General features: G+C 40.7%; 1 protein-coding gene across 3 annotated transcripts; it reads right to left on the bottom strand.

Annotated features, from left to right (window-relative positions):
* Positions 1-198: 198 nt before the first annotated feature.
* Positions 199-10,751, bottom strand: LOC102222551 (proliferation marker protein Ki-67-like). 3 transcript variants are annotated; one of them, XM_023341362.1, is made up of 16 exons: positions 10,597-10,751; positions 10,060-10,163; positions 8,872-8,953; positions 8,669-8,784; positions 8,290-8,359; positions 8,135-8,180; positions 5,555-6,157; positions 5,224-5,453; positions 4,729-5,142; positions 4,410-4,677; positions 4,174-4,289; positions 3,899-4,076; positions 3,681-3,818; positions 2,705-3,564; positions 2,044-2,581; positions 199-1,928 (listed from the first exon to the last, which is right to left on the bottom strand). In XM_023341362.1, the coding sequence occupies exons 2-16, from the start codon at positions 10,146-10,148 to the stop codon at positions 427-429; spliced, it is 5,250 nt and encodes a 1,749-aa protein (XP_023197130.1). In that variant the 5' UTR covers positions 10,149-10,163; positions 10,597-10,751; the 3' UTR covers positions 199-426. The 3 variants fall into 3 exon arrangements, with proteins under 3 accessions (XP_023197130.1, XP_023197129.1, XP_023197128.1); XM_023341361.1 differs by having other exon boundaries at positions 4,410-4,903; positions 4,955-5,142; XM_023341360.1 differs by having other exon boundaries at positions 4,410-5,142.
* Positions 10,752-12,248: the final 1,497 nt, after the last annotated feature.

Genomic DNA, 12,248 nt, shown 5'->3' with positions numbered 1-12,248 from the left:
ACAAAATAATTCTGGAAACACAGCTAAGATTAATCAGAATGACACCACTATAATATTTAACACCTCATGATTTTCTAATATTGTTTTGACCTAAATTATATTGACATTTTATACAAAAGCTTTCAAAACTATCATGTCTGATGCACCTTGAGAACCATTTAGCAGTAAATAAAAAAGGAGACCATTGCACAATTGTACTGTAGTCAAAAAAATTTAATGAATTTTTTGCCACAGCGACAAAATTATATTTGTAAAACCATACAAAAAATATGAAAGGGTTAAAAGAAAACAAAATCCCTGAAGAACTGGCAGTGCTTAATTTTGAGAAGATAAAACTACCTACTACAATGCCTTCACACCTAAAATTTGGAATAACAAAAACATTTGGGGAAACCGTAATTAGGATGAAAAGTATTTACAAAACAGTCATTTCTTTGCTGATCTCCCCCGTCGGTTTTTTTTCTGTGCTCCAATGTCTTCCGCCACCACCTCTGCAACCTTCGCTCCTCGCCGTCCTCTCTTGGCGGGCTCGACGACGTCATGCGAGAGAGTCTTCTCTTCTGTGCTGCTGGCCTCCTTTGTTCCGTCTTTACCTCTAGCGTCAGCCTGGTCTGGAGCTTTCGTCTTCCTGCCTCGAACGGCCTTCACCAACGTAGCTTTTGGAATTTCATGGCTTTCCAGGTATTTTTTAAATTTGACTGCCTTTGTGGTCATCTTTGGGTCTTGGGCGTCATCCTTCGAGCTTTCGGTGGGATTTGCCTCACCACTGGCCCCATCGTCCGCTTTGGGCTTTGCCGCAACCCGTCTTCCTCTTTTTGCTGGTACGACTGGTTCTGAAGCAGGTTCTTGTTTGGGTTCCACCAGAAGAAGAGCTGCACCCCGGCGGCCTCTCTTAGCTGGAGCAGTTTGTGAAACCTTGCTTTTCACCGGTGTTGCCCGATTAGGTTTATGGACCTGAGGAGATGGTACAGAGATCTCTTGATGTTCAGGGTTCTTGGCAGGGACAGTCTCCTGAGGGATTGGTTCTCCTTTTCTGCCTCGTTTTGGTTTCTCTGTACTGTCAGTTAGTACTGAGGGCTTCACAGCATCTGCTTTAGCTTTCCGTCCTCCTCTCCTGGGCTTTGCAGCACCAGAACTTTGTTCAGAACTAGGTTCCTTTTCTGGGACCACAGTGTCTTCCTTTGTTTTTAGAGGCTCTTGCTCGGGTTTTCTTGTTCTCCGTGATTTCTTAGGTGGCTCCTGTGAAGTCACCGTGTCATCCTCAATCTGTTTGTCCTCTTTCAGGAGAGCACGTCTTCCTCTTTTAGCCCTTGTTGGAGGCTTGGTCTCCACAGGGAGACAGGTGTCTTCTGCCACCTCAGTTGGCTCCTCAACATCAGGTTTGGCTTTTCTTCCTCTCCTGGGTTTACCAACAGAAGGAATGACTTGAGGAGTTTCAGCATTTGCAGCAGGACATTCATCTTTCTCAGGTTCAGTGGATGTTACTTTAGCTTTTTTCCCTCTGAGTGGCTTGGTTGTCACTTGTACTGAGCTTACACGGTCAGTTGTCTTTTCATTGGACTTCTCTGATATTTGAGGGATCACGGCTTCATTGGAAATCTCAGTTATCGCTTGTGCTTCAACAGCTGGCTGATCAACAGTGTTTTGAGACTTTGCATTTCTGGTTCTTGTGTTCCGTTTAACAGCAGGAGATGCTGTTGCTTCCATCTTGTTTCCTCTCCTTCCTCTGACTGGAGGAGGAACAGGCCTATTGGAGGTCTCCTCAGCTTTCTGAGCTTCTTTAGCCTCCACAGGTTTAGCTCTTTTGCCTCTCACAGATTTCTTCTGAGTCAAGCTAGTTTCTGCAACTTCCGTATTTGCATTCTTTTCTTCAGGTAGCTTCACATGCTCAGCGTCTGATGAGTTAACACTCTTGTCTTTATCTGCATCTGAAAATAAGATTAAAGTCAGTATAACGGTATCAATATTTCTAAACTAAACAGGTGTAAACAGTTAATGTCATAAGCGATTAAAAAGGAAATTATGCATTGAAAAATGACTCACTCTTAGGAAGGTTCTGCTCCTGCTGTGCCAGTTCTTCAGATTGTTTGAGTTTTCTTCCTCGTTTGGGCTTCAGCACTGCTTTCTCTACAAGTGCTGGACCTCCATGCACATCAATGGCTGGCATTGAATCGATCTCAGGTTCTGGGGTCACTACCTCTTCAACAGCAGGATTCTGCTCAATCTCTATTGCCTCCTCTTGGGCTCTTTTGATAGGTCTTCGTCTTTTCATAGCAACTTTTGGAGACTCTGGGAGACTTTCTTCAACATCTCTGCTTTCAGGGACTTCTGCATTCCTGCCTCTTGTGTGTCTAACAGCAGGTGGTGCTTTGGTCTCAGATTTCTTTCCTCTTCTTCCTCTAGCTGGTGCAGACACCACGGCATTTTGAGAAGGTTCCGGCAGTTCTTTTGTTTCCTCTTGTTCTGGTTCCACAGCTTTTGCCCTCCTACCCCGAACAGATTTTTTTTCAAGAGAAGCGCTGGCAGAAGTTGTATTGCTCTCTATGACACTTTGAGGTTGCGTTTCCATGGCATCTGATGGCTACAAATGTGAAAGGCAAGAGATACTTGTTAAAACAGAGCAATAAGACAAATTCATTTGACAAAATACTCAATATAAAGATTTTTCATAATTCATTACAATTGTTCATGCTCCAATTATTACCTTTTCTGGCCGCTGCTCTGTCAGGTAGGTCACTGGCTCCTCCATGAGCTCCTGAACTCCCTCAAAGTCTTCCACTGGTGGATTTCCTCTCAGTCTTGGGGATTTCATCAACCTTTTGATGCCAAAGTTGTCTTCTACGGGTTCACCCTTCTGTTTGGGAGTTCTTGGTAACCTCTTCATACCAACCACATCCACAACTGGAGCAGTCTTCTCTTTGGGCGTCTTCATCATTCTCTCAACAGTCGCAAGACCCAGCATCTGGGACTGGTGAATTGGTGTCTGGAGAAGCTCCTTAACACCATCCAAGCTGACGTCAGAGCTCTGTCTGACATTTGGAGTCTTCAACAGTTTTCCCCAAAGGTCTTCAAGAGGTTCCACCTTCTGCTTCGGAGTTGCAAAGATGCGTTTGACCCCAGTGAGACACTCTGGTTGCTCAGTTTTCTGTTTAGGAGTTACCAAAAGATTTCCTCGGATGTCCTCTAAAGGTTCGGCTTTCTGTCTTGGTGTCTTCATGATCCTCTTGATTCCAGTGAGACATTCCTGCTGCACAGGTTTCTGTTTTGGAGTTTTCAAGAGTTTTCCTCTCAAATCGTCAATGGGCTCAGCCTTCTGTCTTGGTGTTTTCATGATCCTCTTGATTCCAGTGAGACAGACGGGCAATTCTGGCTTCTGTTTGGGAGTTTTAACAGAGCCCGCCTTTGGATCTGTGTGTTTAGACTCTGAACAAACTTCCGAGGCAGGAGCATCACAGACAAAACTTGCTTCTTCACCCCCACTGAGAAGGCGCTGGACTGCCTCGCTGTTGTACCTTTGACTCTTTACTGTAGACGCTAAACTCAGTGGAGACACCATCATTTCATCTGAAAGGCAAGTAAAATTTTTGAACACCTTCAGCCCTTAACCAGTTTTGGCAAAAATAATTATGATTTTAGTCTGCTTCAATACGCCAATAGCGTCACCTGAAAGGCCAAATTACCTGGCTCCTCTGGGGTGTTCAGCACCGACGGTTCCACCATAGAAGAAGTCGCTATTGGCGTCTTCTTGGCACTGCTCTCACTGACCAAAGACCTTCTTCTCTTCTCATTTACAGGAGTTTTGAACATCTCAGAGAGTCCTGAAATTCAAAGATACAGTCAGTTGCAAAACTGAAATCCACAACATGTGATCTGTGGTGACACAGAAAGCTACAGCTACCTGTTAAATCGTCATCCATTTTCATGTCCTTTTTGAACAGTGCAGGATTCATGACCACTTTTGGTGCAGCTCCAGTTGGATGTACAATGGTTCTTTTGTGAGCTCTCCCAACAAGGATGGTGGCAGGGGAATCTGCATGTCCAGTGCTCATATGGTCTTTTAGCTTCCTGGCAGGGGTCTGAAAGATTGAAAGGGGAAAAAACCCAGACACTTCAGCAGTAGTTGTGGTTTTATGGTTTTACAACAGTTTGAATAGATCAATCTAAAGAACAAACCTGTTGTTTGGGCACAACCTTCTTCAGGGGTTTCTGTATGATCTTCTTTACAGCTGGAGCAACAGCTGACGTCTTAATTTGTCCAAATTTTACAATATTTGCCCAGGAACTTTGAACTGGAGAGTCAATGAAACACAAATAATGAACAAATATGACTGCTTTGAGTAGCTCAAAGTTCTTTCCATAGTACTCACAAGGAAGCAAAAGTTACTTTCATACTTCAGCATATAACACACCTTTCATTGATGCCCGTGAAATGCCACTTCGTCTCTGAAAGACTTTTACTGCACTCCTGGCAACACCTGAAGTCCTACGTGATGCATTCTTCATGCTCTTCCTCCTGAGAGGGATTTTTGGGGTACCAGCAAGCAAAGGCATCTGTTGAGCGACTGCTGTAGTTGGAGAGGGGGTCCTGATACGTGAGACAGAGAAGCGACCTTGGACGGACGGGGTTTGGATGCCTGAATTCAAAGGTGTTTTCACTGGTGTTGTGCTGGTCAAGGCCTTGGGAGAAGCGGACCTGGATTTAGGAGTCTTCTGAGCTGGACTTGTCGCCTTGGGAGAAGCGGACCTGGATTTAGGAGTCTTCTGAGCTGGACTTGTCGCCTTGGGAGAAGCGGACCTGGATTTAGGAGACGTCTGAGCTGGACTTGTCGCCTTGGGAGAAGCGGACCTGGATTTAGGAGTCTTCTGAGCTGGACTTGTCGCCTTGGGAGAAGCGGACCTGGATTTAGGAGTCTTCTGAGCTGGACTTGTCGCCTTGGGAGAAGCGGACCTGGATTTAGGAGACGTCTGAGCTGGACTTGTCGCCTTGGGAGACTTTTTTCCAGGTGTGGCTTTGGGTGAAGCTGACTTGGACCTGGGAGACTTCTCAGCAGGGGAAGTGGACCTTGATTTTGGTGATGCCTTCCCTGTTGGAGTCTTGGGAGAAGCACTCTTTTTGAACTTAGGTGACGGGGTCCTCTGCTCCTAAGGAAAAATTTTAAAACATTTTAAATACACTTTTATGACCTAAAACAACAGCTTCAAGAAGAAAAAGTTTTCACTAACCTTTAGCAACCCAATGACAGAAACTCTCCTAAGAAGAGACAATTTGGGTTTATAGAGAGATAGGCTCCTCCTTGGACTGGCCCCTTTACGCAGTGGAGAGTCAGGTGGCAGGCGTTTGTCAAATAACTCTGGGCTGAGGTGGTCTCCGAAGGAAACTCGTTTCCTTTTCAGGTTTGGTATCGGCAGGTCTTTCCCAAGCTCCTCGCTCTTGCGTTTTTTGGACATTTTCGCTAAGAAAAAACATAAATCTTTACATGAACTTAAACGCAAGCTGTGGTACTCAACTAATTGTTTTGTATGAGCTAATCCAAAAAAGTAAAAGGAACAAAACCTTTTTCAGCAGATCCTGAGTTTTTAGGAGATCTTTTTGGTGGATTTTCCAGTTTGGGAGATTTTCCAGCTTGTCCTTCTTGCTCCATGGACACGCCAGATTTAGCCGGTGTGCATTCTTTGCTTCTCCTTCTGACCGGTGACTTAGAGCCTGAAGCCGTTGTTTGCTCAATAACCTCTGAGGCTGTGAATTTCTGAGGAGTTGAGATTCTTCTCTGCTGTGAAGTACCTTCAGACTTTCCAGCTTCTTCCACTGTGGGTCCAGGGCCCTCAGCAGAAGGAACCTGGAAGGTCTTTCCCTGTTTCTTAGCAATCTCTGGGGTTTTACATTTGGGATCTTCTTCCTTCTTGGGTATGAAAACGACCCCTTTTTCACTCTTCTTGACAACTGGACCCGGTCTCGGCGTGCAGAACTTTGAGGACGGTGTCTGAACCACATTTGTGGAAGACTTGCGAGGTGTCTTGACATCCAACGACTTTTTGATCATTTGACACAGATCATTGAATGGAGAGTTCTTCTCATCTTTCTGGGACTCCAATTCCAAGGTTTTCTCCAAGGATCGCTGGATGTTGTTATAGTTAGCTCCATCTTTGAGATGAGGGTCTAAAAAAGAAAATAAAAATATATTTTTACATGTCAAAGTTACTGTGAAACATTATTTTCCATTTAATTGTTCTTACCAAATAGAACGGTACTCAAAACAACCATGTTGAACACAGAAAAACAGAGGTGGAATTCATCTTTGTAAAACCTGCTCTGCAGCCCTGACTCGTCATTCCAAGTGAAGTTTAAGACTGCAGTAAAGCTAGCCGCCTCTTCGAAAAGCCCCGCACACGAGGGCTTTTCCGACAGCTCAAGACATTACGGTACACACATTTACGTGATGTTTTCACAATAAAAGCGCACATCCGGTTCATGTTTGATCTACTGCAAGTAGATTTCCAGCGGCTTCATGTTTAGACTTTGTATTTATGCAGTTACAAAAAGAAATAATGTATTGGAAATAATTGGGGACATTAAGCAATGCTGAAAACTCTCTGTTTCCATTGACTTCGCTCACTTCTGGGTGACAGAGGGACACCTCTAGAACACAACCAGCAAATGGCAACCACAACAAATGTTTAATTCCAAAATAAAAGCCTGTTAAAAGAGCACGCTTTTATTTTTTCCCCCTAAATTGCTGTGCTTATTGCTTAAAAACTCTGTTTCCAGTAACATCTGTCACTTCTGGGTGGAAGAGGGACACCTCTAGAACACAACTAGAAAATGTCACCATCTGATGTTTAATTTCAAAATAAAAGCCTTTTAGTTTTACCAAAGTTGACATACACATTGCTGAAAAACTCTCTGTTTCAGTAACATCTGTCACTTCTGGGTGGAAGAGGGTCACCTCTAGAACACAACCAGCAAATGTCAACCACATCTGATGTTTCATTTCAAAATATGCACTATGATTTGGAGGTGAGTTATGTTTTTTTAGTAGTTAACATTTTTAACTGAATAAACATAACCACATATAGTAGTGCGGGCCGGCTTTACTGTCATTTTCGAAAAGGCGGCTAGCTTTACCGCAGTCTTTTAAGTCACATTTTGGGACATGTGAGCAAAATTTCAATTTCATAGTTTGGGACACGTTTGGATCGTCTACTATTGAGAACCTGCACCACTGCAGTGGCTTACTTGTGTTGGACAAAGCAATCCAACATCATAGTTAGATTAACACATCACATAGATGTGTTCCATGTTTAATCAGTTCCTAATTTGCAATAAGGCACTCTACTCATTATAGAAAGGGAATATATTCAATTACACACCATTGTTATGAAATGACAATGATGCAACTGAGACAAAACCCACTAAAAAGTTTATATCTTTCAATTTTAAAACCATTTGAAATATGTAAAGAAATCTAAAACGGAATACAATACCAATATTTCAGGAATAAAAGAAAAAAGGAATAAAAATATTCTTAGTGTAATAGAAATTCAAGAGTAGCAGCCTCATCAGAATATGTATGTTCATACAAAAGTTGCAAAAGTGTTAAAAATATATAAAAATAACTTTACTTAATGACCTCAGTTTCAAAAACTATACAAATTCTGCACTGAAAAAGTTCTTACACACATTGATTGTGAACCTTTATTCTGTTTTTTTTAATATATATATATAAAATCTTGTTGCTGTTTTAACACAGCCAATTTCAACCCTCCATTTAAGGCAACGGAGTCCCCAAAAGCTGTGAAATATCCTGTTTGTAAAATGAATGCAGAAATGTCTGCGAGTTAAGTCAGTAACTAAAAGCCCAACTCACCGATAGTTAAAATCCCAGCAGAATGTGGAAAAGCAAAGATATTTATCTTCAAGAAGCACTTCCATTCAAGTCAGAAATAAATACTGAACACAAACATTTAACTGTCTTCTTTTATTAAGTGACTAATTTCTCATTCCATGCAAACCGAGAAAGAACCTGCTAATACTTGTCATCTTGTGTTTGGATTTTTATTTTTAGATTGGTAAATTTTAATCTACTACCAACCAAATGTGCAGCACAAACATGGGCTTGAAGGTTAACAGTGTTACCTGTAGAGACCTCAGAGATTCTCTTTTCTCCTGCGTCCGCGGCAACCTAAACACATTAAAATATCTCTAAATGACATTTGATTTATCAGAAGTGAAGACTCAAAAATGTGTTAATTGCCAGGCAATGTTGATAGAATATAAAAAGCTAAAATCACCTTAACGGTTTCAGACTTGGCCCCAGAAGACGACCTCTTCTTCGGTGTTTGTGTAGGCGCATACTCAAACCTGAAATATTGTCGAAAAAAAAAAAAAAAATCACACAATTCCTCATCAGGTTGATGGAAATTGAAGCATGATCACATTAAGCTCTGTGTTTTCACCGGGTTTTATGTCAGAGCATCATTTTGAAACAAATCAATTCATTTCTGTGCAAGCTAATTGCACACATGTCCACGTTATAATATCACTGCTGATAAATGGCCACCACTGATCTGCTCAGTAAGGGTTAGAAAGAAACCTGACAAAATAAGAAAGACATAAAAAATCATATCTAATATTTTTAGTCCTACTGCAACATTTTCACTTCCTGCTTACCTGAAAGAACGATCGACAATAGTTATCACATCACCGTGCTTCAAGCGCTCAGACTGACTCAGAGCCTCGCCGTTGACACGGGTCGGATTGGCTGAGCTCAGATTGGTCAAAATGATCTGGGGGAGGCAAAGAACAGTCAGCGCAAAGTACATCCAACACGACCGAGTAAAGACAGAACAAACGATATTTGCAGGCGCATTCACCTCTTTGTTTTCATTCAAGTCAATTCTGCAGTGCTCCTTGGAAACCTGAGGAAGCTGAATACGAATGTCGCATTCGGTCTTCCTGCAAGACCAGAGGAGAACACGTCAACGAGAGGAGCATTTCAATATGTTTACAGTGAAATGTAATGGACAGCAAAAAATACATCTAAAGGTCACATTTAAAATAATACTACAAATAATTTAAAAATAGACAACTAAAATATATATATATATATATTTTTACTGTTTCCAAGAAAAAAATAAATCAAAAGAAATGTGCAACTGTGCAGGTAATTTAAAATAAATTGTAAGATGTGTACATATGTGCATAAGATTTACAATTAAAATAAGACCACAAATATAAATAAAAACTATTCACTCCATTAGACAAAGCTGATTGTATATTCGCTCGCCTTGACAACAGGAACAGAACTTGTGTTTCTGGTTCCTCAAAAGTGAGATTCTATGCTTTCCTTGTTGTCAAAAATGCACATTTTTGATATTTGTACAGCTGTGAAAATCACAAAGTGAAAGGATGAAAAGAAAGCTAAGATGGACAGACGGCGGCAGAAACGGACTCAGAGAGACAAAGGATAAATAACTGGATGGAAGGTGCAGTGGAAAAATTAAAGTAAGGTCACAACTGCTAGTTGTATTGCTATATGTTTATTCTAAGTTCCTGTATATTCCCACCAAGTTAAACTATTGTGGTTACATGTACAAGGTTGGGCGTTGTTTTTCAAAGCTGCATGGGAACCAGTCTGTTTCCTATGGTTAGGATCCCTTACTTTTGTATAAAACTCATGTGTTTCTCTGCCTGCAGAGCTTTTCATCCAGACCTGCTTCATTACTGATTGTCCTACAAGCTTCTCTGTATTGTGAACAATATATGAATAAACCTGACTGAGTGATTTCACTTGAACAGTGCTTGGAAATAGTTTTTTTTTCCACGACAGAACTATTGATTCATATTTAGAGGATGAGAGACAAACAGCTGGGTGCTACAAGTGGAAGGATACATGGGATAGGTAAGAAATGTAGAGCTTGACATGCAGAATGAATGTCAACATTCATCCACACTTCTTTTATCTTCCATATTTCTATGGGAAGAACCGTTGCTGTTTTATAAGTTCTTCTAAAAAAGTAACAGAACAAAAAACATAAAAAACATTCATTATTTGAGCTCACCTTCCAAACAAACACGGTGCAGTCAGAGGAAACTCGGTTCCGTCTCCTCCTCTCCTCTTAATAACCACTATTTTACCATGCAGAGGCATTTTTCCAGCGTTTACCTGAGAATGTTAAGGTAGATCAAAGTTAATGTGTGAAAAACGAGAAGTCAAATTTGAGCTGAACATAGCGGTGGGAATGTGGCGTATTGTATTGAAAAACTTAGAAGCATGAAGCCAATCAAATAACAGAAATTAATGCAATTTCGCCGTATTTTACTTTATTGCTGTAAAGCCTCGAGTTAAAACACTGTATCAAGGCCCACGTGCAATGTCGACACAAAAGTTCGCCTTTTTGGCCTAAACTATCAAAAAGAGGCATGAATATAAATATTCTCAGCAGGTTATTATGCTACAAGACGAAATGTGCCCCTTTAGGGCACGTACAGTTTCATCACTTCGCTACAACGTTACCTATTGACGTTAAGGACTAACGTATCGAAGTTTATACACGGAAAAAAATTCCGTTAAACAATCATTACCGGTGACGTCTTACCTGTAGATCCGTTCAAATGTACCTCGTCTTTCTATCCATAAACGTAAACCTGCTAAAGACTAGAATACCTTTTAATTTTAAAATTTCATCATAATGGGGCTAAAAACAGAACTGACCACTCAACCTACCGACGAGTCTTTGACGTTAACTACAGCAGACAGCCGTTCCTTGTGCTCTGTCCTCTTCCGCGATGTTGCTGCAGAAATCCCTCCGCACAACTTCACGCGCACAGAAACTCACAGAAATGTCAGCGTTAGCTATTTCCCACTTGCTTGTCAAACCTACTCTTTCATGTTGCTGTGATTTCACAGTGTGTTACTTTTTACGCTTAAACTCTCATTTTAACAACAGGTTCCTTAAAGGGACTACTTTGTTTACAAATTTGGCGGAGCAATCTCACTACGTGGAAAGAATCGGAATTTGAAAAATATTTGAAATTCCGCGCGAAGGACTCTCATTGGCTTAAGATCAGCTTTACGAGGAGGGCGGGGCTTAGCTACTACAGTGAAGACGAATAATACTTTTTATGCATCATACATTTTTGCATCAAAGGCGCAAGAATAAGTTTTACGCACCTTTAAAAAAATGGTGTTGCTTGACATGGTCCCGGGTTGAGGCGCTATGAAGGATAATTTGTTCCTACAGTTCTCAACACACAGAGACGCAGCAAAATAAACTATTATTATTTTAACAAGCTCAACCACATTTAGAGGTGAAGGCAACACAAGTAGTGAATTTGCCAATGACACGTCCGTAATATACATGATTTTGGTTTTTTTAGACTTGGTAAAAAAAAAAAAAGACTTATTTTGAATAAATCAGACCTGATATAGAAGGTATCCGTAACAGTAATTATTAAGATTTAGGTTAATCTGTTAATCCAACATCTCCCACCACAATCGCTCATATAAAGAGTGAGTTGGACAAAAACACCTGCATTTATGCCATTTGGAAACATGGCAAATATTTAGTTGTAGGTGCTATGACTAATACAGGGGGAGCTGTAACATCCTCTAGCGCCCCCTGGCTACTGGATCACTTAAAACAAATAAAAAAATAAAAATAATAATAAATTATTAGACTGGCTTGAGTAATAAGTATTTTTGAAATAGTTACTAGTAAATCATAAGTCTTTCATTTCACCTGCGTTAGAGTCTTGATCCCATATTTTGAAAAAGAGGAGGGAAAATAAATGATCGAGTTCTGTAAAGCGTGACAGGTCCGAGATTGATAAAAGCTGGCAATGAGTCAAACCCAAGTGCTGCCATCTACTGGCCAAAAAGTGTAAGCGCACTACAACGTTCCCAGAAACCCCAGGTACTCACAGGGATATTTTAGCAATTCCCCAGACCTCAAATAAGTCAGTAAGTGCAATGCTGAGTAATCATCTAATTTCTCAATGATGCGAGATAAAAATTAAAAATGAAAACATCATAGCAAAATAAAAAATATAAGTTTGTACGCTTTCTACACTAAGGAAGCGCAAATGTTATATATTCATACTCATAGACTAAACCAGACATCTCTTTCTCCGTTGCAGTAAATAAGAATAAAACCAATAAGGTGTTTCTGTATTCAGTTTAAAATGTTAAATTAATGTCACTCGGAGTTGTTTTTTTTTTGTTTTGTTTTTTTTGACTATCTTTGCTGGT

This window comes from Xiphophorus maculatus, chromosome 10 (genome assembly GCF_002775205.1).
Source record: "Xiphophorus maculatus strain JP 163 A chromosome 10, X_maculatus-5.0-male, whole genome shotgun sequence".
Classification (NCBI taxonomy): Eukaryota; Metazoa; Chordata; class Actinopteri; order Cyprinodontiformes; family Poeciliidae; genus Xiphophorus; species Xiphophorus maculatus.
This window is presented reverse-complemented; position numbering and strand designations above follow the sequence as displayed.